Source organism: Maniola hyperantus, chromosome Z, assembly GCF_902806685.2.
Source record: "Maniola hyperantus chromosome Z, iAphHyp1.2, whole genome shotgun sequence".
Lineage (NCBI taxonomy): Eukaryota > Metazoa > Arthropoda > Insecta > Lepidoptera > Nymphalidae > Maniola > Maniola hyperantus.
The window spans coordinates 15,273,805-15,301,302 of record NC_048564.1 but is presented as its reverse complement, the minus strand read 5'-3'; the positions used below and the strand labels follow the sequence as shown (position 1 = coordinate 15,301,302).

General features: G+C 43.6%; 2 protein-coding genes across 2 annotated transcripts; one reads left to right on the top strand and one right to left on the bottom strand.

Moving 5' to 3' along the window:
- The first annotated feature begins 425 nt into the window (after nt 1-425).
- Nucleotides 426-18,447, top strand: LOC117995349 (glycosyltransferase 25 family member). Its single transcript, XM_034983359.2, has 10 exons — nt 426-712; nt 2,502-2,733; nt 3,256-3,371; nt 4,926-5,158; nt 6,299-6,617; nt 7,388-7,462; nt 7,738-7,795; nt 8,376-8,497; nt 9,546-9,743; nt 16,081-18,447. The coding sequence occupies exons 1-10, from the start codon at nt 501-503 to the stop codon at nt 16,244-16,246; spliced, it is 1,731 nt and encodes a 576-aa protein (XP_034839250.1). The 5' UTR covers nt 426-500; the 3' UTR covers nt 16,247-18,447.
- Nucleotides 18,448-20,438: 1,991 nt separating this feature from the next.
- Nucleotides 20,439-26,789, bottom strand: LOC117995345 (uncharacterized). Its single transcript, XM_034983351.2, has 4 exons — nt 26,671-26,789; nt 24,975-26,417; nt 22,449-23,910; nt 20,439-22,078 (listed from the first exon to the last, which is right to left on the bottom strand). Exons 1-4 carry the CDS (start codon nt 26,735-26,737, stop codon nt 20,461-20,463), a joined length of 4,590 nt encoding a protein of 1,529 aa, XP_034839242.2. The 5' UTR covers nt 26,738-26,789; the 3' UTR covers nt 20,439-20,460.
- Nucleotides 26,790-27,498: the final 709 nt, after the last annotated feature.

Sequence of the window (27,498 nt, the reverse complement as noted above, 5' to 3'; positions counted from 1 at the left end):
CCGGTGAATAAAGATTCCAATATCAATCAAAAAATGTAAGTTGTTCCTATACAAAACACCTTAATCTTTCTACTGGATTTCCTCATTTTTCTTATGAAGATCTTAAATAGGTATAGTAAACACAAATCAAAACCCTTATTAAAAAATGTCTAATAAAGGCAATGTCCACATTTTGAAAAAAAAAACGCTGCATGACCACACAATTTACTAGTTTCATTTTAAAATTAGTTTTTGCAGGTAATTTTTTTTCATAATAATAATAATATTGATAATAATCGCGTAATCCATCGATGTACAATGTTACCCGTGATGACTGTACTGTAGTGCACTTTTTTTGGAACTAGTTGGCAACATTGAATTGACTAAAAATTAAACGTCAGTTTGACAATGTGATAAAATGGATAAAAAGTGTGATTTGTTCTGATTTGTTCTTGTTGGATTTGTGTGATTTATTCTCAAGTGCCGTACTATATAAATATTTTGTACTAAGCTACATAAACATGGGGATTTTTTATTTTTTTCAAGTGCTCGTAATCATTCTAACAAGCGGAGGTTATTTTTCCTTTAGTGTCGGAGAAAACTACGGTTTTTTGCCGCCAAAAATGCCGACTGTAGGCATAGCAGTGCTGGTTCGGAATAAAGCTCATACACTGCCGTATTTCCTGTCCTCTCTCTGGGAGCAGTCTTATCCTAAAGACCGTGTGTATCTAAGGTGAGTTCTAACTTTTTGTCAAGTCCAGGTTATATGTCTTATTCTGTCTCCATATTCAAAATGCTATGTGATCTGCTATTGACCATCTATCTGAAACACGAGTAAGTCAGTTATAGCTCAATGGTCTCAAGGAAGATATTGAACGAGCTAGGTGGATAAGTTACTGTTTATTTACTTCGTCATATTATGTAGAAATGATGAGCTGTGATAGATTAGCGGTTAAGACTTTGGCTTCCTAGCTGGGGCATCTGGAGCTCGATTGCAGACACACACCTTTGGAGTTGTGTGTATTTTAAGCAAATAAGTATCACTTGCTTTAAAGTTGAAGGGAAACATCGTGTGGAAACCTGCATGCTTTAAAGTGGCTAGTTACCACCCTACCGGCAAAGCTTTGCTACCAAGCGACTTAGCATTCCAATACAATGCTGTGTACAAACCGATCAGTCATATAGATTTTTAATGAAACTGCCATACCCCTTCTAAGTTAGCCCACTTCTATCATCACTTACCATCAGGTGAGATGCAGTTAAGGGCTAACTTGTACATCAGAACAAAAAATAAAGGGGAGATTCCCCTCTAGGGTTCTAACTACCAGCTGCTTGGGTCCTTTTGTTTTGGAGGGACTCAATTCACATCATTATTTTAACTAGTTTTTGTGAACATATCTAATGGTAATAAATAAGAGTTTTTAAATACTTAATGCTGTAAAATAGTTTTACTTAGACTGGTAAAAATGCATTAATTTGTAACTGATAACTACAGTGATAACCTATATTGCCTTGAGAAGATAATAGGTCATTGACACTGAAGTTACATAGTTAATGATGAAATTATTTTTACCATATTTATTTACAACTAACTGATGCCCCGCGACTTCGTATGTGTTGATTTAGGTTTCTAAAAATCCCATGGGAACTCTGATTTTCCGGGATAAAAAGTAGCTTATGTCACTCTCCAGGTTATAAAGTATACCCATGCTAAAAATCACGTCGATCCGTTGCGTAGTGATTGAAGGACAAACCAACAAACTAAATAACCAATAAACTAACAAAATAACACACTTTCGCATTTACAATAAGGGTAGTGATAGCTACCTCTAAAATTGTCTCTGGTCTGATCAGAATTGGCCATGATTTTTTATTCTATGATGAGGTGCAATTTCCCCTTGGAAGCTAACCTGGAAAGGGTGTGGCAGCTTAACTATAGCAATGTTCCAAGCAAGTAACAAATTCGCCCCCTTAGAGGTTGAATTTTCAAAAATCCTTTCTTAGCGGATGCCTGCGTCACAATACCTATCTGCATGCCAAATTTCAGCCCGATCCATCCAGTAGTTTGAGCTGTGTGTTGATAGATTAATCAGTCAGTCAGTCATCTTTTCTTTTTATATATATTTAGATGAATGTAAATATAAATATGATAAGATATGATAAGAGATAACGTAGAAAAATGGACCAAAAAAGTTCTAGAATGGTACCCCAGGAACAAAAAGAGAAGAAGGGGGAGACAATTTAAAAGGTGGGAAGATGACATAAGAAACTTGGTTGGTGGTATGTGGACAAGGTTAGCCAGAAATAGAACCATTTGGAAAAATTTAGAGGAGGCCTATGTCGATGGACACGCAGAACATAAATTATAAAACATAAACTTCATGTTAATGCAATAATAATAATTTTAAGTATTTAATTAACTATAGCTTTAAGAAAAACCTGTAAAAAAAAACTTCTGCAATAAAGGCTCTTGTTATTTTATTTATTTATTTAAATATAAATATGAATGCACACTATTCCAGATTTTACTGCGACCACACCTCTGACAATAGCCTTGAGATACTAGAAACCTGGTTGGAAGGATTTGGTTCTATGTATCACGCCACATACGTAGTAGCGGATGAAAGCAGTCCAGATTTGTATGAGGATGAAACTACCACGGTGCAATGGAGTGGTAAAAGATTTGAGCGTGTGATCTCACTGAGGGAGGATGCCCTTGTATTCGCGAGGAAACAGTGGGCTGATTATTTGTTTGTAAGTTTCATTCTCACTTATATTAAGTTACAGTACGCGGCCGAAAGTAATCTACATCAACAACACACATTTTTAAAACTCGAAGCACTTCTGATATAGACGCATCAGCAAAAACTAGTCTATTAAAAAAAATAATCAACCTTTCGAAGGAGATACCAGATTTGTAGAGCGTTGTCCCTGTTGTTGAGACCGACAAAACGTCATATAGGTATGAGTGACAGAGACAACGCTCTACAAAGGCTGATGTACATTACTTTCGGCCGCGTACTGTAGTTGGTTTTAAGTAGCTAAGTACAAAATTTTATGATTAACTAGCTTACCCCCGCGACTTCGTCCGCGTGGACTATACAAATTTCTAACCATTATTTTACCCCCTTAGGGGTTGCATTTTCAAAAATCCTTTCTGAGCGGACGTCTACGTCATGATAGCTATCTGAATGCCAACTTTCAGCCCGATCCGTCCAGTAGGTTGAGCTGTGCGTTGATAGATCAGTCAGTCAGTCAGTCACCTTTTCCTTGCAGATGCTGGATGCAGACGTGTTCCTGACGGAGCAGGATACATTGCGGGTTCTGGTTGAGCAGCGGCTAGCGGTAGTCGCACCAATGCTGCAGTCTGAAGGGACATACTCTAACTTCTGGTTAGAACTGCGTACTCTGCATGTATGTGCATGATTAAGCTTGCTATTACATGAGGAATTAAGGATTTTTGATTTTTCAGTGAAACAAATCCATAACCCACCCCACAGAGCTACAAAATCCTTATATATATTACTGGCTGATGGCCGCGAATTTGTCCGCGTGGAATTGGGTTTTTAAAAATCCCGTGGGAACTCTTTGATTTTCCGGGATGTAAGCTATCTTTGTACCAAATTTCGTCAAAATCGGTTGAACGGTTGAGCCGTGAAAAGCTAGCAGACAGACAGACACACTTTCGCATTTATAATATTAGTATGGATAGTTTTATAAACTACCTGATGCCCGCGAGTTATCCTCGTGGATTTGCTTGTTAAAAATCCCGTAGGAACTCTTTGATTTTTCGGAATAAAAGTAACCTGTCACTCTTCAGGTCTTTAACTATACGACGACGAGGTCGGTGGTTCGATCCCGGGCACGCACCTCTAACTTTTCGCGCGTTTTAAGTAATTAAATGTCACTTGCTTTAACGGTGAAGGAAAATATCGTGAGGAAACCTGCATGCCTGAGAGTTCTCAAAATGTTCTCAAAGGTGTGTAAAGTCTACCAATCTGCACATTCTTCTTTCTTCTTTGGGGCTATACAGGTCCTTACTATCCCTGAATCACTGCGACCGTCTCCGATCTATTGTGTTTGCCTCCACTTCACATTTCCTTGTCAAATCCAGTGGCCGCCAGATACAGCAGCACCTTCTTGACTGGAATTGAAGTAACATCCTCCGGATAAATGATGTGTCTCCCTAGGTGGACGCTACGTTTGTGCATCAGAGCAGGGCAGAAGCAGATAATGTGCATCGGAGTCTCGGGAGACTCGTGGCACAGCCTGCAGATGTCCGAGCCCTGGAGCTTAAGGTTATACATGTGCCTTTTCAGGCCACAGTGACCCGTTAAAGCTCGCACCAGGATGCACATGTTACTTCTGTTAAGCGACAGCACCTCAGATGCTACCTTCTTGCTGAAGGATTTAACCAGCGCTTTCGAGTGGTTTAACCCTGGCAAGTTTCTCCAGCGGTTGAGTGTGTCATAGTAGCAATAGGTTAGGAGGGTGAGTTGAACCAGGCTTTTAGGTATACCGCAGACAGGCTCTGGGCCTATCTGACGTGCCTTTGCGCCTGATTTCGCCAGAATGTCCGCATTTTCGTTGCCTACTATTCCGGCGTGCCCTGGCACCCATCTTAGAACCACCCTGTTGTGTTGGGCCAGGGTGTTTAAGTTTACTCTGCAGTTTTCAACCAGTCTCGAGTTAACAACCTCTGAAGACAGAGCTGAAAGAGCTGCTTGGCTATCCGAATGAATGTAAATCGTTTTATTGACGTGGTTGTGTTGCAGGATGGTTTCCACACATATTATTATGGCGTATACCTCCGCCTGGAAAATAGATGTATAGGCTAAGCGTAATCTGCACATGGCCAAACCCTTCTCACTCTGAGAAGAGACCCGTGCTCTGCAGTGAGCCAGCGATGAATTGATCATGATGATGAATAGTATCCTTTGCTCCAGGTGCGCGATCCATGAGGAATTCTACTACAGTCGATGTGAGGATTACTATTCGATACTGGACAGGGACGAAGGATTCGTGGACTGCCACGTGGTGCCCATGGTGCACACTGCGGTGCTCATATCGCTGCAGTTCGAGGCCAGTGACGGACTGACGTATGTGCCCGATAAAGCGCGGGCGTACGCCGGCCCCGAAGATGACACTGTCGTGTTCGCACACAACGCCGCTTCGATAGGTATTTAATATTTATCTAAACATATAAAAGGAAAAGGTGACTGACTGACTGATCTATCAACGTACAGCTCAAACTACTGGACGGATCGGGATGAAATTTGGCATGCAGAGTAGCTATACTATGACGTAGACATCCGCTAAGAAAGGATTTTTGAAAATTCAGCCTACAAGGGGGTCAAATAGGGATTTGAAATTTGTGTAGTCCACGTGGACGAAGTCGCGAGTATAAACTAGTCTATTGTATTTATTTAATGATATCCTCTCCTATGATGCTGAAACGTGGACACTGACAAACGGTCTTGGTCAAATTCAAAGTCGCTCAGCGAGCTATGGAGAAGGCTATGTTAGGAGTTTCCCTGAGGGATAAGATCCGAAATGAGGAGATCCGCAGGTCACTGACAACCAAGGTCACTGACATAGCCCAAACTATTAGCAAGCTGAAGTGGCAGTGGGCAGATCATGGATATCATAGAGGCGATGGCGAAGTCCTTGAATGGAAACCGCGTATAAGCAGGCGTAGTGTGTGAGGAACTCTTTGATTTACGGAATAAAAAGTAGATTATGTTACTTTCCAGCTAGATGATTCTCTAACTCAATGTCTAACACTAAATGATAGCCACCGAGGTTGGTTAGTTCTACATTGCTGCTTCACTGGGTGGTATTAAAATATTTTTTCGTAGAAAACCAACGGATTAAAAAATGAGCTCCGTGCCTGTCATTCAGGGTTAGAAACTGAGTTAGCGAATCACCCTGCAGGTCTTTAACTATACCCATGCAAAAAATCAAGTCAATGGGTTGCTCCGTTGCGACGTGATTGAAGGACAAACCAACAATCAAACACACTTTCGCATTTATGATATGATTTGTACATTTATTGCATGATTGTAAGTATAAGAGAGATGTTACATAAATTATTAAGTAGATACATGTCACAATCTGCCATGCAATGGCGTACAATATTAAAGTATAATACATTATAATTTAAGTATAATCATTGCATACAATAGAAAATTTACTGTTCAATATATAGATTTGCAAAATGACTTACAACAATGATACCCAAACACAATCAAACACTAAGTACATACCTAAACTTATCTGGATACGACTTATGGGTACTGATTGAAATATTTTTTCACAGGCGTTCCTCTACATGTATGCAATACGCACGTATTTGGTTACGTGCCAAAACCTCCACTCAGTTCCAGTAAAGTCAACAGCGATGCGCTAGAAAGAGACAGCCTTCTCAATGTGAAGCTCCAGGCCATTGGACGGGGCACGCCTCTCCCTCTAATTCCAGAGCTACAAAAATATGTGACCTACCCTCAGAAAGATACCCTGAATTGTAGTAAGATCTTCATGATTAACTTGGAGAGAAGAGTTGAGAGGAGGAAATTAATGGAGCTGAGTTTCCAGGAGTTGGGAATGCAGGTGGAAATCGTCAAAGCTGTTAATGGCAGGTTGGTTTTTCAATCACAAAAAAAACATAATGCATGTTGTTTAAAAATTAAACATATTATAAAAATAATGTTATTTAATGAATGGTCTATTCAGGGTCCAAAAACTTTCAAAAGCATGGAGCCCTCAATTAATCAGTCATAATCCATACTTCCATACTAATATTATAAATGCGAAAGTGTGTCTGTCTGTCTGTCTGTCCGTCTGTCTGTCTGTCTGTCTGTCTGCTAGCCTTTCACGGCCCATCCGTTCAACAGATTTTGACGAAATTTGGTACAGCAATAGCTTGCATCCCGGGGAAGGACATAGGCTACTTTTTATCCCGGAAAATCAAAGAGTTTCCACGAGACTTTAAAAACCTAAATCCACGCGGACGAAGTCGCGGACATCCTCTAGTATGTTATAAATCAGCAATGCAAAATGGTAGGAAACTGAATAATCTTACACTAACAGCACAAGTTGTGGCGTGATTGAAGGACAAACTAGCAAACAAACACTCATATTTATTATTTTTTTATTTTGTTATTTTTTTAAAAGAATATTAGCCATATTAAATGACTAATATTCCCCTTTCCTCTCCAACTAAGCGTCAGGCTTGTGCTAGGAGTAGGTACGACAATAGTGCAACGGGCGGGATTTGAACCGTCGACCTTTCGGTTTCGGTCCACTCCTATATCGGTTGAGCTATTGAGGCTCTAAATATGGGTAGTGATGCTCCATTAGTTTTTGACTGACAATGTGTAAGATTGTAAGAATGTGCAATGTTTTACAGAACCTTAAATACTGAGGATCTTCGTGAGCTGAACGTGAGGCTGATGCCCGAATATGAGGATCCCTATCATAAACGGTAAATACATAAATATTCTTTTTTGTTATCCACTAGCTGCCCCGGCGAACGTCGTACCGCCTAACAGTCGATTCTTTTCAGGTTTTTTTTTTTTAATTTTATCTCCGTAAGAACCATCCTAGTACTTCAAGGAATATTATTAAAAAAGAATTTGCAAAATCGGTTCAGCTGTTCTCGAGATTTTCGATCAGCAACACATTCAGCGATTCATTTTTATATATAGAGATATGTTTTCATGTATTCAACCCATTATCATTTTTTTTTTTGTTTTTCAGGCCAATAAAAGCTGGTGAAATAGGATGCTTCCTGAGTCACTATAATGTATGGAATAAGGTAAATATGTTCAGACCATAATTATATGAATATATAGTACGCGGCAGAAAGTGATGTTCATCAGCCTTTAGAATGACATTTCGGCTTTGTAGAGCGTTGTCTCAGTCAATCATACCTATATGACGTTTTGTTGATCTCAACGACAGAGACAACGCTCTACAAATCTGCTATCTCCTTCTAAAGTGTTATGTAAATAAACGTCTTTTCTTTCTTTCTTTCTTAAAGGTCGATGTACATTACTTTCTGACGCGTACTGTAATAGTTTTATATTGCAAGTGGGCAGAGTAGAAAGTATAGTTCGCGACAAGTCCAGATGGCAATCGAGGTATGTGGCGAGGGGACGCCCCGCACACCCGCACGTCACCTGCGCTCGCCCGCACATGGTTAACGCAGGGGCTGTGCGGGTGTACGGGGTGGCCCCTCGCCACATACCTTGCCATTGCGACCTGTCGCGTACTATGCAGTCAAATTGGAAACTTTATTAGGGTTCCGTGTTTCAAAAAGAAAAATATCTTGTATTAAATAAGCCTGAGCAAAGCTCTCTATAGATCTCTACCTAAGTTTATGCGTCTGTTTCCAGATAGTAGAGAACGGTTACGAGTTGTCCATGATCTTGGAAGATGATGTCCGCTTCGTGCCATACTTCAGGCTGCGCTTCAGCGGACTGCTGCGGGAGGTCAGCGGACACGACTACGATCTACTGTGAGTATCTTCATTTTTAGGGTTCCGTATTTCCCGATAAAAAGGATCGATATGACGGGTACCGTTTTCAGCAGACCAACGTTATGGACAAGATTGAGGGAATAATAATAAAAACCGGCCAAGTGCGAGTCAGGCTCGCACACTGAGGGTTCTGTACTATAGTCGTATTTTTTCGACATTTTGCACGATAATTAAAAAACTATGATGCATAAAAATAAATAAAAATCTGTTTTAGAATGCACAAGTAAAGCCCTTTCATATGATGTCTTAGTCATAGTTATCTTACTTCGAAATATGAAAATACTAATTATTAGTTCATAACCACATTTTAATTTTTTTTGTGTGTTGTTACCCTAAATTCACGGTTTTCAGATTTTTCCCCAAATGTCAGCTATAAGATCTACCTACCTGCCAAATTTCATGATTCTAGGTCAACGGGAAGTACCCTGTAGGTTTCTTGACAGACAGACAGACAACAAAGTGATTCTATAAGGGTTCCGTTTTTCCTTTTGAGGTACGGAACCCTAAAAATAGATAAAATTTTACGCTTCCTGACTGTCAAAATTTTTATTTGTAAGATGATATAGTTGTGATATTAATACATCATCATCATCATGATCAACAATTAACCGGCTCACTACAGAGCATATGGGTCTCCTCTCAGAGTGAGAAGGGTTTTGGCCATAGTCTACCACGCTGGCCATGTGCGGGATTGGTAGACTTCACACACCTTTGAGAACATTATGGAGAACTCTCAGGCATGCAGGTTTCCTCACGATGTTCTCCTTCACCGTTAAATCAAGTGATATTTAATTAAGTAATTAAAACGCATATAACTCCGAAAAATTAGAGGTGCGTGCCCGGGATCGAACCCCCGACCTCCGATTAGAAGGCGGACGTCCTAACCACTAGGCTATCACAGCTTAAATTAATACATACTTAAAACTAAAGCTACGAGGGTTCCAAACGCGCCCAGGTCTGAGAAGAGCCCACAACTAACTCGGCAATCACACATTATGCAAATAAATAATTTCTATTTCTATAACAGATATCTGGGCAGGAAGATTCTGCTAGACAGCGGCGAGCGACCAGTGACAGCGCACACGACTAAGCCGCTGTACTCGTACTGGACACTCGGCTACTTGCTGACGCTGAGGGGGGCTCGCAAGCTGCTGGAAGCAAACCCTTTGCAGAACGTGTTGCCCGTCGACGAATATCTGCCTATCATGTTTGACCAGCACCCCAAGTAAGTGACTTGTCACTGGCCACCAGTGGCGTGCAGGTCATAGAGGCATAAATGCACTGATTACCCCAGTTGTCATAGCTCTATGGTGGTGCGTGAGGTGTGGGTAAATGAAATCCCGTATTCTTCTTCTAACCACCGATCTGTATTTCTTGTGAATTTGTATATACACACAAAGATATCATACTATTTACAACGTAACTATATATACAACAAACTTGAAGAATAGCAAAAGGCCCGCGGTTCGATAAAAACAGAATTAAATTATTATAACGCGTGTCTGGCGTGCGGCCACTGAACATGCGTGGACACGGTGTCGCAGTGGCGCGTTGGAACAGACTGGCGGGTTGCAATTTATTAGGTCGGCATCGATATTCGATGCGCGGGCGCAGGCGGGTGCAGGCGGGACGTCACACGAACCGGTTTATGTAGTTAATTGCATACAGAGCGGCGGCGGCGCACATACTAGCTCTGCACGCGACCTGCGGTCTATATATGAAAGGTGTGTTTGTTTGTAGTTTGTGTATGTGAATTTTAGTATGTATGTATGATAGTATGTTTGTTTGAAAGTGTGTGAAAGATCCCCATATCACTCCCCCCCGGGAGGCCGTACTTACGGACGATAAAAGTCTGGGAAGTTAACGTGTCTACCGGACCTTGTTGTTCGAGGTAAGTCCGAGCTGTTACCCGTTGAGTTATCGGTGACTGGAGGACTACTTTCAGTGCGTGTAGTGTGAGGCGGATCGGTGTTCAGTATATAGGCCGGTTTCAGGCGGTCTATTGAAACTGTCACCTCTTTGCCTTTCACCCTTACCTTAAATACTTTATCCCTTCTTTCGATGACTTCGTGGGGGCCGGAGTATGCAGGATGGAAAGTACTTTTTACCGCGTCTTCTCTGATGAAGACGTGACTAGCAGTAGCAAGATCCTTATAAACAAATGTTTTATTTTTGTTATGGCGCGAAGCGGGGCAAGGTTGTAGTCGTTGACAAAATGAACGCATTCTGGCTGTAAAGTCAGTTATGTCTGTTGTAGTGTTTGTTTTACTGTCAAAGAATTCGCCTGGGAGTCTTAATGGCTCTCCATAGACGAGTTCTGCTGAAGAACACTGCAGATCAGCTTTAAAGGCACTTCGTATGCCTAATAGCACTAGTGGTAATGATTCTGTCCAGTTACTATCGGCATGGCATGTAATAGCGGTTTTTAGCTGGCGATGGAATCTTTCCACGAGGCCGTTGCAGGCGGGGTGATAAGCCGTGGTTTGACGGTGCTTGAATCCAGCTATCTTGGACAAGTAGCTGAATAGTTCCGAGTGGAATTGCCCCCCCCTATCTGTGACGACAAAGGTCGGACTGCCGTGTCTAGCGATCCAACCTGATAAGAATGCCTTGGCCACCGTTTCAGCCGTGATATCCACTATAGGAATTACCTCTGGCCATCTCGTAAATCGGTCCACTGCTGTTAAGCAATAACGGAAACCGTTCGAATAAGGAAGTGGACCGATAAGGTCGATATGTACGAAAGAAAACCTGGCTCGAGGTAATTCGAATGTGCCTAAAGGTGCTGACACATGACGGTGTACCTTGGAGCGCTGGCAAGACAAACACGTGCGCGACCATTCTCGGCAGTCCTTCCTGATGGCTGGCCAAACGAATCGCTGTGCAATGAGTTTAGCGGTAGCGTTTGCGCCAGGATGACTTAAGCCATGAAGGCTGTCGAAGACTTGCTTACGTAAGGATAAGGGAACGAAAGGTCTGGGTGTGCCAGTGCTTACGTCGCAGAATAATTCGACATCGCTTCCAGGTTCCTTTATTTTGTCGAAACGAAGTGAAGATTCTTCGTTAAGAAGTTGTAAAAGTTCGGAGTCTTCCGATTGAGCTTTGGCAAGTACTTCGAGGTCAACTGGACTTTGTATTCCATCTACACGGGACAAGGTGTCTGCGACAACGTTGTCCTTGCCGGATATATGACGAATGTCGCTCGTGAATTGAGATATGAAGTCCAGGTGCCTATACTGACGCGGCGAACAGTTATTCTTCCGTGTGTGGAATGCATAACATAAAGGCTTATGGTCAGTATAGACTACGAAGTGTCTAGCCTCGAGCATATGGCGGAAGTATTTTATCCCTTCATATATCGCGAGTAGCTCGCGGTCGTAGGGCGAGTACTTTTGCTGTGAAGGGCTAAGCTTCCGTGAAAAAAATGCAAGAGGTTGCCAGGCGTTATCTTTGTATTGCTGTAGCACGGCACCCAACGCTAAGTCAGATGCGTCTGTGACAAGAGCGAGCTTGGCTTCGCAGTCGGGGTGTGCTAATAAGGCGGCGTTACAAAGACTGTCCTTGGATTGCTCAAAAGCTGTTAGGGCGTCGCCTGTCAAGTCTACTGGATGTGAGGGTTTAACTGAACCAGAGAGTAGGGCGTTTAAAGGGGCTTGAATTTTTGCGGCGTTAGGTATGAATCGCCGATAAAAATTGATCATGCCTAAAAATCGCCTAAGTGATTTAATAGTCTTTGGTATAGGAAATTCCTTAATAGCTTGGACTTTGGACTCGAGTGGCTTAGTACCTGCTGCAGAAATGTGGTACCCTAGAAATTGAACCTCCGAAGCGCCAAAAACACACTTGGAAGTGTTTACTAAGACACCATATTTTTTCATTCTATCGAAAAGTATTTCTAAATGATTTTCGTGTTCTGTGGCGTCCCTAGAAAATACTAAAAAATCATCTAAATAACAATAGCAAAAATTAAGCCCTCTGGTCATTTCATCTACAAATCTTTGAAAAGTTTGACCCGCATTTCGGAGTCCAAAGGTCATAAATGGGAATTCATAAAGTCCGAATGGGGTTGTAATCGCCGTTTTAGGGATATCCTCTTCAAATACTGGGATCTGGTTATAGGCCTTGACTAAGTCGATAGTAGAAAATACTTTACATCCTGATATACTATGAGCGAAGTCGTGGATATGTTTTATTGGGTACTTATCTGGGATGGTACGTGCGTTGAGCTGCCTGTAGTCCCCGCATGGCCGCCAGCCGTTGTCTTTCTTAGCGGCTAGGTGCAGGGGAGATGACCAGGCACTCTCGGACGGTCGTGCTGTCCCGTTGCTCAGCATTTGCTCGAATTCCTGCTTCGCGATTTTTAATCTGTCCGGGGCTAACCTGCGAGGGGAACATGATATCGGGGGACCGGGTGTAGTGCGTATGTAGTGTAGTGTATTGTGTATAGTGGTGGTAGGCGCGCCGGCCGGTCTTGTTATTTCCGGATATTTAGCTAGAATGGAATGGTATCGTGTGTCGCCAGAAGGAATTTTTACAGAATTAATATTATTAACATTCTTATCTATAAAAACAATAGTCGACAATGATGTTGTGTTATCGATTAAACGCTTATTTTTAACATCTACTATAAGATTATAATAACACAAAAAGTCTACGCCAATAATGGCTCTCGTTACATCGGCTACGATAAAATTCCAAGTAAAGTTCCGGCGTAAATTGAAATTTAACTTTAAATGTACATACCCGTAGGTTTCTATTACACTACCGTTTGCCGCCGTGAGTTGAAACGTCGTCTTAGCTCGTCGGTCACGAAACGCACTACGTGGGAAAACGCACACATCACTACCGGTATCCACTAAAAAGTCTATTTTTGAGTTGCAGTCGGTGATGAACAGGCGACCCGGTGACGTAGGTGAGCGGTCGTCGGCCGCCATTACTGACCGCTCTGTTGGTTTCCCGAGGCGAAGTTGCAGGGTTTGACGCATTTCGTCGCTTTTGACCCGAACTTGGCATGGTACCAACACTCTGGGTACTTCCTGTAGCTTGACTGGGAGCGGTTGCGCCGATTACTGGTGGAACGCTCTCTCTGCCGGGACTGTCTGTTTTGTCTGTTCAGCTGCATGGTTAGGTTTTTGACTGCCTCCTTTAGTTCGGCTATCTCTAACGCCATGGACTCGACGCTATGGACTGAAGCTGCCGGAGCGGCAGTGGAGGTGGAAACCTGCGGAACTGGCGAGACAATATCACAAACGCGGTCGGCCAAGTCCGCCAAATCCTCGAGAGATCCTGCTGGTTGGGATGCTATAAGGGTCTGGATGCTGGCGGGAAGTCTGCTGCACCAGATACTCTTGATGAAATCTTCGGGCACGGAGGATCCAGCTAAGCCTAGCAAGTGGCGCAGGAACTGCGATGGCTTCCGGTTGCCCAGTTCCTCGTGTTTGAGGAGTTGTTGGATCTTCCGGTCACGCGATGCAGACAGCCGCTTTATCAGCTCCTCCTTTAATTTAGTGTACCTGTTTCTGTCGGGTGGTGAGGTAATTATGTCCTTCACTTCCTTGGAGTATTGACTGCTAAGATTGCTCGTAATATAATAAAATTTGGTGTTTTCAGACACCACTCCTGCGATCTCGAACTGGCCCTCGATTTGTGCGAACCATAGCTCCGGGTCTTCTGGCCAGAAGGGTGGTATCCGGATTTTCATATATTCCGACGGGGCACGTTTTTTTCGTGGGCGTACTGTAACGTGTTCCCCACCGTCGGATCTCACCGTCACATCGGATCCACTATCGCTATCTTCAAGGTTGGCTTCCGGCGCAGCCATTGTTCGCGGGGTCACCAGTTTATGGTGGTGCGTGAGGTGTGGGTAAATGAAATCCCGTATTCTTCTTCTAACCACCGATCTGTATTTCTTGTGAATTTGTATATACACACAAAGATATTATACTATTTACAACGTAACTATATATACAACAAACTTGAAGAATAGCAAAAGGCCCGCGGTTCGATAAAAACAGAATTAAATTATTATAACGCGTGTCTGGCGTGCGGCCACTGAACATGCGTGGACACGGTGTCGCAGTGGCGCGTTGGAACAGACTGGCGGGTTGCAATTTATTAGGTCGGCATCGATATTCGATGCGCGGGCGCAGGCGGGTGCAGGCGGGACGTCACACGAACCGGTTTATGTAGTTAATTGCATACAGAGCGGCGGCGGCGCACATACTAGCTCTGCACGCGACCTGCGGTCTATATATGAAAGGTGTGTTTGTTTGTAGTTTGTGTATGTGAATTTTAGTATGTATGTATGATAGTATGTTTGTTTGAAAGTGTGTGAAAGATCCCCATAGCTCAATGCATATTTTTCATTATAACCTGCCAGTAAATAGGTTCCTACCTAACTAATGCCTACCCTGGCTTCAAACACTGTGCACGCCACTGCTGGCCATCAATTTTTAAGGGTTCCGTACCCAAACGGTAAAACGAAGCCCTGTTAATGTCACTCTATCTGGCTCTATATGGGTCACTAGCTCGTAGACGAAAATGAGCAAACCTGAAATTTTGGTATTTGATGTTGAACGTTGACCTAAAACGCGCGCTTAGTATGCGAGATTCTATGAAATACTGTGACGTCACATCATAATGACGTACTTTTTTAGTTTAATCTATAATTTAAAATGGTTAGTCCACTTAAAACCAACAAAGGACGTGGATTTTACTTATTTTGAAAGATCCTCTATTTAAGTAATAATCATTAAAAAATATATATTTTTGATATAGTCAAATATCCAATTATTGACAGTCAAAAAGTGTAGTGACATGCCGGTGTGCGGGGCGTCGTCCCCCGTCCCCCCCCTTTTTGATATAATGGCGCCGATTCTCTTGTCTTTCTCTTTTTTTTTTTCTTTTTTTTTTATTCAGATACAAGTTAGCCCTTGACTGCAATCTCACCTGGTGGTAAGTGATGATGCAGTCTAAGATGATAGCGGGCTAACCTGGAAGGGGTATGACAGTTTTTGTTAAACCCATACCCCTTTGGTTTATACACAGCATCGTACCGGAACGCTAAATCGCTTGGCGGCACGGCTTTGCTGGTAGGGTGGTAACTAGTCACGGCCGAAGCCTCCCACCAGACCAGACCAGAAATTTAGAAATTATAAAATTCCAAACCTCTGCCAGGAATCGAACCCGGGACCTCCCACTATTAAGACCACAGCGCTCACCACTGCGCCAGGGAGGTCGTCAAAACAATATTCTACTCACTCTCTCAACTCTAAACAAAATTTAAAGTATCTGCTTCTTTTTCTTTTTAATATTGCTAAAAAAGGACGGAACATGAATTTTACATTTAAAGACTAAATTTTAGCGCACGCTACAAATTTAAACAATAGGCTCGCAACTGGCAGCTAAACTCACGAGGTATGGCAGCTCTAAATTGAATTTAACTGTCAAACTGTGCCGGCCTTTTCATAATCATTAGTAAGAGGATGCGAACACTCATAATTTTAGGTGTGCTCAGAATCAGTACCATTGAGACTATAACATTTGTTTTATTTGAATTCCAGTGAAACATGGAAGTCACATTTTCCTCGTCGCAACTTGCGAGCATTATCCGCTTCGCCGCTGCTGGTGCACCCTACGCACTACACGGGCATGCCGGGCTACCTCTCCGACACGGAGGACTCGCCCGTAGTGCGCACCGACCTCGACCCGACGCGCAGTGACCTGTGACCTGACCTGACCTGCCCTGCGGGTCTATTGCGAAACTCAGTGGCCATGCAGTTTAGGCTGAGATGTATTATTGACCATATTCGGACCTTTTACTTTACTTACATAAGATTTGATAATTTATGACGCAATCAGTTAATTTTAACTGTAAGGTCCAGTTTCATGACATGTGGTAAAAGTTACGTCACGGTTACGGTTAAACTTTGATCGCTATCATAATCATCATCGATCGATAGATGTCCACTGCTGGACATAATTTGTAGGGAACGCCACGGCGTTCCACACGCCATGTGGAACGCCGTGAATCCAGCGGTTCTTTGCGACGGTCGACATTAGTCGACCGTCCACCTAGTGGGGGGTCTTCCGGTGCGAGGTCGCCATTCCAGCACCTTGGGACCCAACCTCTATCGGTTTTCTGTACTATGTGCCCTGTCCATTGTCACTTCAGCTTCGCAACCCGTTGAGCTATGTCGGTTACTCTAGTTCTCCTAGGAACTCCGGATCTCCTCATTTCTGATTTGATCATGTAAAGAAACTCCAAGCATAACTCTCTCCATCGCCCGCTGAGTGACTCTGAGCTTTCTTATGAGGCCCATAGTTAGCGGCCATGTCTCGGATCCATATGTCATCACTGGCAACACGCACTGTTCGAAGACTTTGGTCTTCAAACACTGAGGAATTTTGGACAAGAAGACATCTCGAAGCTTCCTAAACGCTGCCCAACCAAGTTGGATTCGGCGGCTGACCTCTTTCTCGAAATTGGACCTACCCAACTGGATTATGTGTCCACTCGTCTACAATTTCGAGTGCAGAGCTCGCTCGCTCGCTGAGTGACTCTGAGCTTTCTTATGAGGCCTATAGTTAGCGACCATGTCTCGGATCCATATTGTATAGAAGCAGGCGTTACTTTGTGGAAGTCTATGATATACAAAGAACCAAAGGCTTAATTTGCTATTGTCTGCTGAAGCCAGGCAAAGTATGGTACATCATGCAGCATGCATAACAGGTCAACTGACATACCCAATAGATCTGTTAATCCTCCATTATAATTTTGATACGCGCTTTTTTACTTAGTAACTAATTAATCTTTTAGTGGAAATTGGGTATTTGACTCCAATTTTTTTATTACTTTATTATAAACTAGAATAAAAATAATGACGTAAACTGAAAAAACTAATTAAATCGATGAAATAACAAAAAAGTTACAAGCATTTAAATGTTTCTGATTAGACAGAGATTGCGAGATAGCAGTTTGACGTCACAGCTACTAATGCCATAATAGCTTCGTGCGGTTTCATACAAATTTTCGTTTTGCGGGAAAGGGATAGAAGACCCTCCCACTCCAAAATTAAAATGCCTGTAACTTTGTAAATCTTTGTTGGATTTTAATATTTTTTTCAGCGTACGTCATTATTTTTATCCTAGTTTATAATAATTTTTATCGAATTCGAAAGTAGGCAAATACCTAATTGTGGCTGATTCCATTGTACACAATCTCTAAACTAAACTAAAATGTCACATCTAAATCTATTGCTATCCCTTTCATAATGTTGCTTGCAGAAAAGGATAGCAGTAGATTTAGACCTGTTAATTTAGTTTAGAGATTGTGTACAAGAGAATCGGCCCCAATTATAATTTTAAAAAGGGTCTAGTTTGACTAATATAATATATTGTTACATATATAAGTTACCTAGGTTTAAGTGTGCCATAATATTTAATATTCTAATCGACTGATCAAATATTTTATATTTTTATATGAAAATAAAATAAAAATGTTATACATATTTACATTTGCATTTATATAAATTAATATGTGGCTTTTAAAAGTTTACTGTTATAGTTTATGTAATATTAATTAATGATTAAGTTTATAAAACTTGGAATAGTTTTTAATATGTATATTATCATTCCAATTTATTATCGCCTTAAAAAAATATTGAGATTCGGTGTATCCAATAATTATTATGAAAAATAATAATTTATGTAATTCTACCAAAAATTTGTAACATTCTCTTTGCCATATTTTATTTTGTGTGTGCCATATTATTATGATATTGAAATTCGGTATATCTAATAATTATAATTATGAAAAAAAAAAATTTATGTAAATCTACTTAATAAATTAATTTATTGTAACTTTACCAAAAATTTGAAACTTTCTCTTTGCCATATTTTATTTTGTGCGCGCCATGAAAAAATTTAGTCTATGTTCTTATATTGGTTAAATAAATGTTAGAAAAGCATCAATTGTTTGTGTTTTTATTTGAGTGGCTCAAACAAAAACTATAAATTGTTCAAATTAAAATACAACTTAAGTTCGTTGGGGTGCTGATAAACTGAAAAAAAATCACATATAACAAAACATTGAATATTTGCTGTTTTTAATATTTTGACGGAATAGGGCACTTTTTTAGGGTTTCGTACCTCAAAAGGAAAAACGGAACCTTTATTGGATCACTTTGTTGTCTGTCAAGAAACCTACTAGGTCTTATAGCAGATATTAGGGGAAAAATCTGAAAACCGTGAATTTGTGATTACATAACACAAAAAAAATTTAATTGTGGTCATGAACTAATAATTAGTATTTTAAATTTTCGAAGTAAGACAACTGCATATGAAAGGGCTGCGCTTGTACATTCTAAAACAGATTTTTATTTCGCCTCGCCATCCTCACATAAACTTTAACAGTTTCTAGAGGATGGCGAACTGTCTATTTTAAAATGTATTATTGAAATTAACGTGATCAATAAAAATAAAAAATAAAATTATTTTTCATCTTAGTTTTTGAATTACCTATCGTGCAAAATGTCAAAAAATAAATAAATAAAACAAATAAAACTGCAGTACGGAACCCTCGGTGCGCGAGCCTGACTCGCACTTGGCCGATTCATTTTTATAAGTGAATGCTCAGGTTTATCAGCACCTTTAGAAGAACGCATAGGTATATTTCGCAACAGGTCGACATGGCAATCGGGGTGTCACACCCGCACAGCCCCCGCTCTAACCCGGTGTGGGATAGCGCGGGTGACGTGTGGGTGTGCGAGGCGGCCCTCCGCCTCGTACTCCGATTGCCATCTCGACCAGTCGCGTACTATAAGTATAAATGAAAGCAATTATATATTATTATATTTTCTTTATTATTAGGGTTCCGTACCTCAAAAGGTAAAACGGAACCCTTATAGGATCACTTTGTTGTCTGTCTGACTGTCTGTCAAGAAACCTACAGGGTACTTCCCGTTGACCTAGAATCATGAAATTTGGCAGGTAGGTAGGTCTTATAGCTGGCATTACGGGAAAAATCTGAAAACCGTGAATTTGTGGCTAGATCACTAGAAAAAAATTAAAATGTGTTCATGAACAAAATTAGCTTTTTTCAACTTTCAAAGTAAGATTACTATACCAAGTGGGGTATCATATGAAAGGGCTTTACTTGTAGGGACATTCTAAAACAGATATTTAATTTATTTTTAGGCATAAGTCTTTGATTTATCGTGCAAAATGTAGATAAAATACGATTGTAGTACGGAACCCTCAGTGCGCGAGTCTGACTCGCACTTGGCCGTTTTTTATAAGTATAAGTACGACAAATTATCTTAGGTTTCCTAATGGTGATCCACACAGCAGTTATGAATTGTTATGTAACATTTTATATAAATTGTTGTGTAACATTTTGTATAAATTTTTGTGTAACATTTTATATAAATTGTGGTGTAACATTATAAAACGAATAATGTGTAACATATTATAATAAAATACATATTGAAAAAAAAAACATTGTTTGACAAGAAATTATAACTTTTGTATAACAAGGAACATAAAGGTCGTAATATTCTCTACTAAGGTAAAGAAAGGAGAAGCAAACTTTATCGATGGGAGCGTATATAACATACAACAATTTATAGCAAAATATAACATGTGTTAAAAAATGTTATCATGTTAAAATAACGTTATATAACTGCTGTATGGGAGCACCACTTCGAAAAGTTACATACAATAAACCAACCAAACACAATCACTCACAATTTATACATAAGGCCTCGGTTACACTTGCAAGTTTTATCACGTGAGTAGCTCACGTGATTTATTGACAACTTTACTAATGTAAATGTACTTAGGTACAAGAGTGTTTACATTAGTGTCGTAAGTTAATCATTTAAGCTACTTACGTAAAACTTACAGGTGTATCCGCGGCCTAACATAAGACAAGGATTTATTCATCACAATTTAGAATCTACCAATAACTGGTAAATAAGTTCTATAACCGTCCGTGTGGGTCTTCCCGTCATTCCTCGGCGGAGGTAAGAAAAGTCCAGCCCTTTAGTGTAAGCCACGTTATACGTGTCGAAGTGAATCCACTTGCTGTCGCAGACGAACTGCTTGAGGAACGCGGCGCAGTTCGGCGAGTCTCCGAACTGATCGTGCCCCGTGTTCGCCACGTCTGCGGTCTCGCAGTCCTTTATGCGCTGCTCGTAGAACTGCCACAGAGGCATCCGCCATATCCTGTCGCCCGTGTGGCCGCCGGCTGCCGCCGCGTAGCAGAAGAGCTCCTCGCAGTTGGTATAACAACCGCACGCCGCGCCTCCCAGCGTGTCGATCAGCTCCTTTGACATCGTGCCTATGTCGAGGATGAACTTAGGCCAGTAGTTCCTCGCGTGCACCAAACTATCTGCAATCAAAAGGCGCCCTTCCCGGGACGGTAATCTTATGTGAATGGACTTTCCGAACGCGCTGGAAATGACGTCTCCGAACTTGGGACTCTTTCCGCTCGGCATCAGCTCGCACAGAGGCAGAATGCCCCGAATGTTGACGGGCAGCTTGAGGATCGCAGCGGCGCGCACTATAGCAAGCACGCACGCGGCACCCGCCATGTCGCCTTTCATGTACTGCAATTCTTTCAGCGGTTTCAAGTCCAAGCTCCCGCTGTCGAAAGTGACACCCTTGCCGATCAACACCAGCGGCCTGGTGCACTCGTCAGCGCCGAAGTAACTTATCTCCACGTACAGAGGCGGCTGCACCGACGACTTCCCTATAGCCACGAAACCTTTCATCTCGTGGCTCGCCGCCCAGCCCTGCGTTTTGACCTCGACGTTGATGTCCAGCTCGCAGAGCAGCTCGACCGCTATTTTAGCGAACGATGTCGGGTTCAGCAGGTTTGCGGGCATCTCTTGAAGATAACGAGCTAGATTTTGAGATTCGGCTTTTAACGCCCCGATCTTCCAGCCGTCGAAGTCACAATCGTCGTACAGTTCTAACTTAGGTTTAAATACCAGCTGGTCGATCTTAGGGCTTTTGTATTCTTGAAACTTCCAAGTGGAGAGTGTCGCTCCCTCCGCGGCGGCCTCGGCGTCTCCGAAAGATTCCACGTGGATCAAGGCCGGTTTGAACTTCTGCAGCGCTTCCGTGCCCAGCCCCGCCGCTATCCGGATCGCTTCTTTGCTCTCGTCCAGCTGCTCCACAGTGTTGTATCTCAGGCACTCGGAGCCCAGCCCGGCGACGGCCACGTAACCGTAGTAGCTGTCCAGGTCGTAGAACACTCGGTACTCCCCGAGCCGCGGGATGGGTGTCAACTTCAATTGATTCCAGAGTTTCCCGCCACACTTCTGGTCGTACTTCTGCGCGCTCGCCGTGAGTATGGCGCCTTCGCCCTTGACGTGCTCGTTATAGTAGACGCCGAGAACGAGCCCCTTGTCCCGTATCACACACCGCTTGGGATCGTTGACGCGCCGCAGGGGGCCGCGCGTGACGCAGTCCGCTCTCGGAATTTTAAACTGCGATATGAATCTCACACACCGAGTTCCGTGTCGGTAGTCAAACATGGTGTGATTTGAAAATACTCTGTTAATTTTGTAAAAAACAAATTTTCGAGCAGGTCTGTTGATATCCCGGTATTGCGTCGCCTACTAGATGCGGAAAAAATTCATACATACGTTCTTAAAACAAACATATAAAAACTTTATATTATATAGCAACATAAATCGCAATTTCGCACAACACACAAAGTTCACATTACAATTGAATAATCGCACAATCTATCGGGAATAATCAAGAAGTCTTCTTTTTCAGCCACTGAGGCGTGTGGCGGCCGATCCATTCGGGTATATTTCGAAAAATAGTCTCTTGCAGCTGACGGTAAATGATGAGTATTAGGAAAGGTATCGCTAATCTCTCATCCTTGAAGAAGTACACCCAGAAAGCGAGCAGCAACAGGCAAACGTCGACTGCATAATCGATAGCAGAGCGGACGTTTACTTTTGCTCTTTCTTCTAATTCTTTGTAATCTATAGGTATGACAACTGTCGCTCTTTCCGTTGTTTTTAGAAGAACACGCGTATCTTCAGTCCTGGTAACTGGAGGTTTCTGACTCTTCTTTACAGTAGAGTTATACAACTGTTGGTTTGGTTTGTCCGATTGTTCCTCTCTTTGTTTTTCTTTCTGAAGCTTATGTTTTTCCTTTCGTACTATTCTTTTCTTTTTAACTGAATTAACTTTGTTTTCTGATACTTTATTTACTTGTTTTTTCTTTGGCTGTTCTGTTTCTGACGGTTTATCTGCTACGTTACTATTATCTTTTTTAGCTTCTTTCTTGGACTGTTGTTCTGCAACTTGTTTTAGATCTGCCGTATTTAGATAAAGAGGTGTGGTCGGCCTTTTCGGAGTACCGTATTCTTTCACGATGTTGCCGTAGTAATCGATAACAGTTCTTCCTTCGTCGTCATATTTGTCTTCTATCTTTTCTACTTTCTTTGTCGATTTGTCTTCTTTCGCTTCTGTTGGTGCCTTCGTGGATTTATCTATGTCTTTTTTAGTGCCCATTTTTGGAAAACTGAAAGGTTTCTGTTTGATTTTCTTAAATAAAGTCATTTTCTCTTCTTTTTTCTGATTATCTTCAATTTCTTTTTCTTGTTTCTTGTTTGACTCGACCTTTTTGTTGGCATTTATTGTACGCGCAGGTGACGTAGGGACGGGAATTGGTGGCACTCTTTTCTTTAAAATAGGTTTGGGTACAAAATTTGGGTCTAGTAAAGGCAAAGGTTTTACGGGTTCTCTTTCTTCCTCCTCCTCTTCTTCGTCGATAGTTTCGTCGACGGGTTGCGGGAGGGTAGTTTTGTTTCGCGGATGGTAAACTTCTTCCTCTGCCAACTGGCCTTCCCTTCCGATTTCCTCAGTGAGACTGTCTACTTCGTCCTCGTCCGTGTAGTCGCCGTCGGTGGACACAGTGCTGGCAGTGTAGTCCTCTTCGAATGACATGTGCTGCCATTTATCTGAATTGTCGGAATTTTGTCGCGGCGTGGGTGGTTTTAATTTATTTTCTTCGAAAGAATCCTGTTTGATGACAATTTCTGGCATCTGTACCTTACAGGTTTCTTCTGTGATTTGTGGTTTTTGGTCGGAAGTATGGTTTCGATCGACGTTGTTGTACGGAATGTGGTTGGGTTCGCTTTGGGGAGGTTTCTCGTTTTGTTTTTGTTCTTTCTGTCTCTCTTTCAAGGCGACGGCTTTGTAGAATCTCGCCATTGCTCGTTCGTGGAGTAGCTCCGTGGAGGAGACGGCGTTGCGCAGGGCTTTGAAGGGGAGCACACACCTGGATCGGAGTTCTGGTGCTGACAGCGATATTGGCGGTGGTGATAGCGCGTCCTCCAAATCCAATTGAAAAGACTTTCTCTTCTCTGGAATATAAAATGGAAATTACATTGACACTTGGATATGATAGCTTAAATATAACATCGTCAACATAGTCATTATTTCTTATTAAAGTCATAGTAACTCGTTTAAATAGCTCATCGTCTTACAACTAAGTAGGTACAATTCGTTTGCGCATAGTCGCGGGCATACACCAATTTTATGAATAAATTCGCGATTGAGCATAAAAAACTAAAAATCAATACAAATGAACTTGATGCACGTTAACAGCGTTGCAAACTGCATTGCCAACAAATGATGAACAGCGAGAAACCGTGAGCATTGACCTTATGTGGTCGACATCCAATCTACTCGCATGAAACGTTTTTACTCCACGTTTCTGATAAGAACCGCTAGGATTTGGAAAGTCCCTTTTAGCGTCTGTGGTTCCGGTTACGTTTAACTCAGGACCTTCAAGGCAAGAGTGAATATTCTTCTAGACAACTTCTAAACAAACGGCTTCCAATCTAGATCTAACTTAATGCTTTCCATAAGGTATGATTTTCGTCAAGCGCAAGCCTATACTGTAATAAATAAAAGAATGCAAAGTTAAACAGACGGCCTAAATCACGCTAGCGTTGTGTTTTTGACACGTGCATCAACTGCACGTGAAAATTTCGCCATATGCAAACACTAACATAACATAATATTATTATCTAAGTATTACTTTATAGAATAGGAATAACCCTCCCGTGCGAAGCCGGATGACTCAGCTAGCAGATAGTGCATATTATATTCGTAGCCTAGAGTCTGGGACACGTTTAAATATAGATTTTCTATCATCCACGTACTGCGATTGTGGTATGACTGAAATCTCAGCGACATCATAGGGCAGAAGCCTTTGTTGTCAATTGAGTGAAGAGGAATTCGATTAACTTGCCAATAACCAATTACCAACTGATAATAATGAATTAAATATAACACTAAAGTTTTTATACTAGGTAGGTACACATGTCACAACAAACAAAACAGAAAGCATAACAATCCAAACAATTAGATTTTCTTTCAAATATTCAAACAAACAAAGTAACAGCAGATGTCACATGCTTACCGGTTCTGTCCTCCGCCTTGGCGCTGTCCGGGTACAGCACCAGCATGAACTCGTTGCTGGCGGCGTCGCCTGGCAGCGACGCGCGCTTCTGCTTGCGCGGCGGCGGCGGCGAGCGCGGCGCGGCGGCGGGCAGCGGCGACGGCGGCGCCGAGGTGCGCTTGCGGCGCGGCGCCGGCGACACGGGCGGCGCCTCACCCTCGCGCCGCGTCAGCGCCTCGTTGATGATGCGCGACTCCACCGCCAGGAAGTCCATGTCGGCCGCCTCGCCCGGGATGCGCACGGACGCCGACTCCGCGCTCGGCGCGCTCATGCCGTACGGGCTCTCTGCCTTCACACGGAAGCGGTACTCGCTGCCCTCGATCAGGTCAAACAGCGTGACGCTCGTCTGGCGGCTCGCGGTCGCCTTGAGCCAAACGTCCCAGCCGCTGCGGTAGTACTCCACCACGTAGTTGCCGACGCGGCAGCCGCCGTCATCCTCAGGCGCGCGCCACGCGAGCGTAACCGACTTGTCCACCTGGCGCGCCACGGTCACGCCGCGCGGTGGCTGTGGCGGCGCCGTCACCGTCACCAGGAAGGCGGCCGCGTCCTCGCCGATGGCGTTGCGCGCGCTCACCTGGTACTCGCCGCGGTCACTGCGCCGCGCCGCTGCGATCTTTAGCGTGGACAGCCTGGGCGTGGTCGTGATCTGCACGCGCTCGTCGGCGGCAAGCGGGCGGCCGTCGTGGCGCCACTCGACTGCGGGCGGCGGCTTGCCGACCACGGTCGTCTTGAGAACGATGGTCTCGTTGACCTCGTACAGCAGGCCATCCTCGTACTGGCGCGGGTAGCGTAGTTTAGGCGCCGCCTCGAGCAGCAGGCGCGCGCGCGTCACGGCGTGGCCGGCGCGGTTTGTGGCCGTGCACTTGACCTCGCCCTCGTCGCTCGGCAGCGTCTGGTGGAACACGAGCACGCTGGCCGCGTCTGTCGTGGCGATGGCGGTGCGGCGGCTGCTGAAGATCTCGTAGTCGTCCTTGAACCACGCGACGACCGGCGGCGGCGCGCCGTCGAACTCGACGCGGAACTCGGTCTTGTCGTTCTCGAGCGCGGTGACGTCCTCGAGGCGGCGCGTGAAGGCGGGCGGGCGCAGCGGCGTGTGCTCGCCCACGACCAGCACGTCGGACAGCTCGCTGTAGTCGGAGCGGCCCACGGCGTTAAGCGCGGCCACGCGGAACTGGTAGCGGTGCGGCAGCTGCAGGCCCGACAGCAGCAACTCGGGCCGCTGTACGACGGGCGGCGCCGTTCGCACCCACTCGGCCGCGCCCAGCCGGTTGCACTCCACCTGGTAGCCGCGCAGCGCCGCGCCGCCGTCGTGCGGCGGCACCGCCCAGCGCAGCGTGATTGCGTTGGGCTCCTCCTCCGACTGCAGCGGCACGATGTCCGGCTTGCCCGGCGCCGCCGGCCGACCTGCAACCGGGAACGCGCACCGATCAGTACATGAAGAACAAGTATTTACATGGTATCGGTACAGAAGTAGATGCTCGTTATAGCATTGTACTACATGATCATGATGATTGGCATTAGATGATAACGAAATCGAGCGTGCGATGTTCGCAGCGAGAGGCCCGGTCGCGTCCGATTTGTTGTGGTGCGTCACGCAGGCCGCCTGTATAAATAGCCTGCGCTGGGCGGGCGCCTCGCTGCGGCTCCGGATAGTCACCTGCAGTCTTCCAGTGCACATTCTTCCTGGCGCGGTGCGCGGAGGCGGCGGAGTGCTGGTTGCCCATGGCGGCGGCGGCGCGCGCGCCACGACACTGAGCGGACCGGCCGCCCGCCCTAGCGCCGCGCCGCTAGTATATATCGATTGGAAACATTCCCAATCTTTTGATCGGTCAAATTTAAATATATTCAAACACCAATCTATCGGCTGGTATGTTTACACGACTGCTCAAAAAATCAAGGTGCGAGTCGGACTCGCAAATGAAGTATATCGTACCATCGTACAAGAAACGACTATTAATTTTTTTGTGATGTAACCACAAATTCAATTCAGGTTTTCGGAATTTCCTCTTTAGGTACTTATGATATATAAGAAATTCCTACTTGTCAAATTGTATGATTCTAGGTCAACGGGAAGTACCTACTCTAAATGTTTTGATTCCCTTGACCGGTCTTGGCAGACACGGCAGATGGACAGACAAACAAGTGATCCTATAAGGGTTGTTTTTTTCTGTGGAGGTACGGAACCAAGAAAAGAGTCCAACCTGGAAGCAGCTGTACCATACACCTATCGATAAAATTGGTTGAAACATCGATGTTTGAGAGTTGCCCATCTCTACCCACTCCGCCCCGCCCGCCGCCCCGCCCGCCGCCCCGCCCTGCGCTATGAATAGCTCTCCATCACGTCGTGTGGACCAGCCAGCACTCGGTGCTATACAGTGGGCTTAGTATGAGATTTCAAGTCCCACCAACATTGTTAGAATACGAGAGTCGAACCATTATAAGCAATAACATCAAATTATGGTCTTAAAGATCCTTAATTTAAGGT

Excerpts from the sequence above, each read along its gene's own strand:
- LOC117995349 (XM_034983359.2), top strand. The coding sequence starts at position 501 with ATGGGGATTTTTTATTTTTTTCAAGTGCTCGTAATCATTCTAACAAGC. Across the intron at positions 3,372-4,925 it reads GGGACATACTCTAACTTCTG|GTGCGCGATCCATGAGGAAT; the intron begins GTTAGAACTGCG and ends CCTTTGCTCCAG. Across the intron at positions 9,744-16,080 it reads ATGTTTGACCAGCACCCCAA|TGAAACATGGAAGTCACATT; the intron begins GTAAGTGACTTG and ends TTTGAATTCCAG.
- LOC117995345 (XM_034983351.2), bottom strand. The coding sequence starts at position 26,737 with ATGGGCAACCAGCACTCCGCCGCCTCCGCGCACCGCGCCAGGAAGAAT. Across the intron at positions 26,418-26,670 it reads TGTGCACTGGAAGACTGCAG|GTCGGCCGGCGGCGCCGGGC; the intron begins GTGACTATCCGG and ends TCCCGGTTGCAG. Across the intron at positions 23,911-24,974 it reads CAAGGCGGAGGACAGAACCG|AGAAGAGAAAGTCTTTTCAA; the intron begins GTAAGCATGTGA and ends TTTATATTCCAG.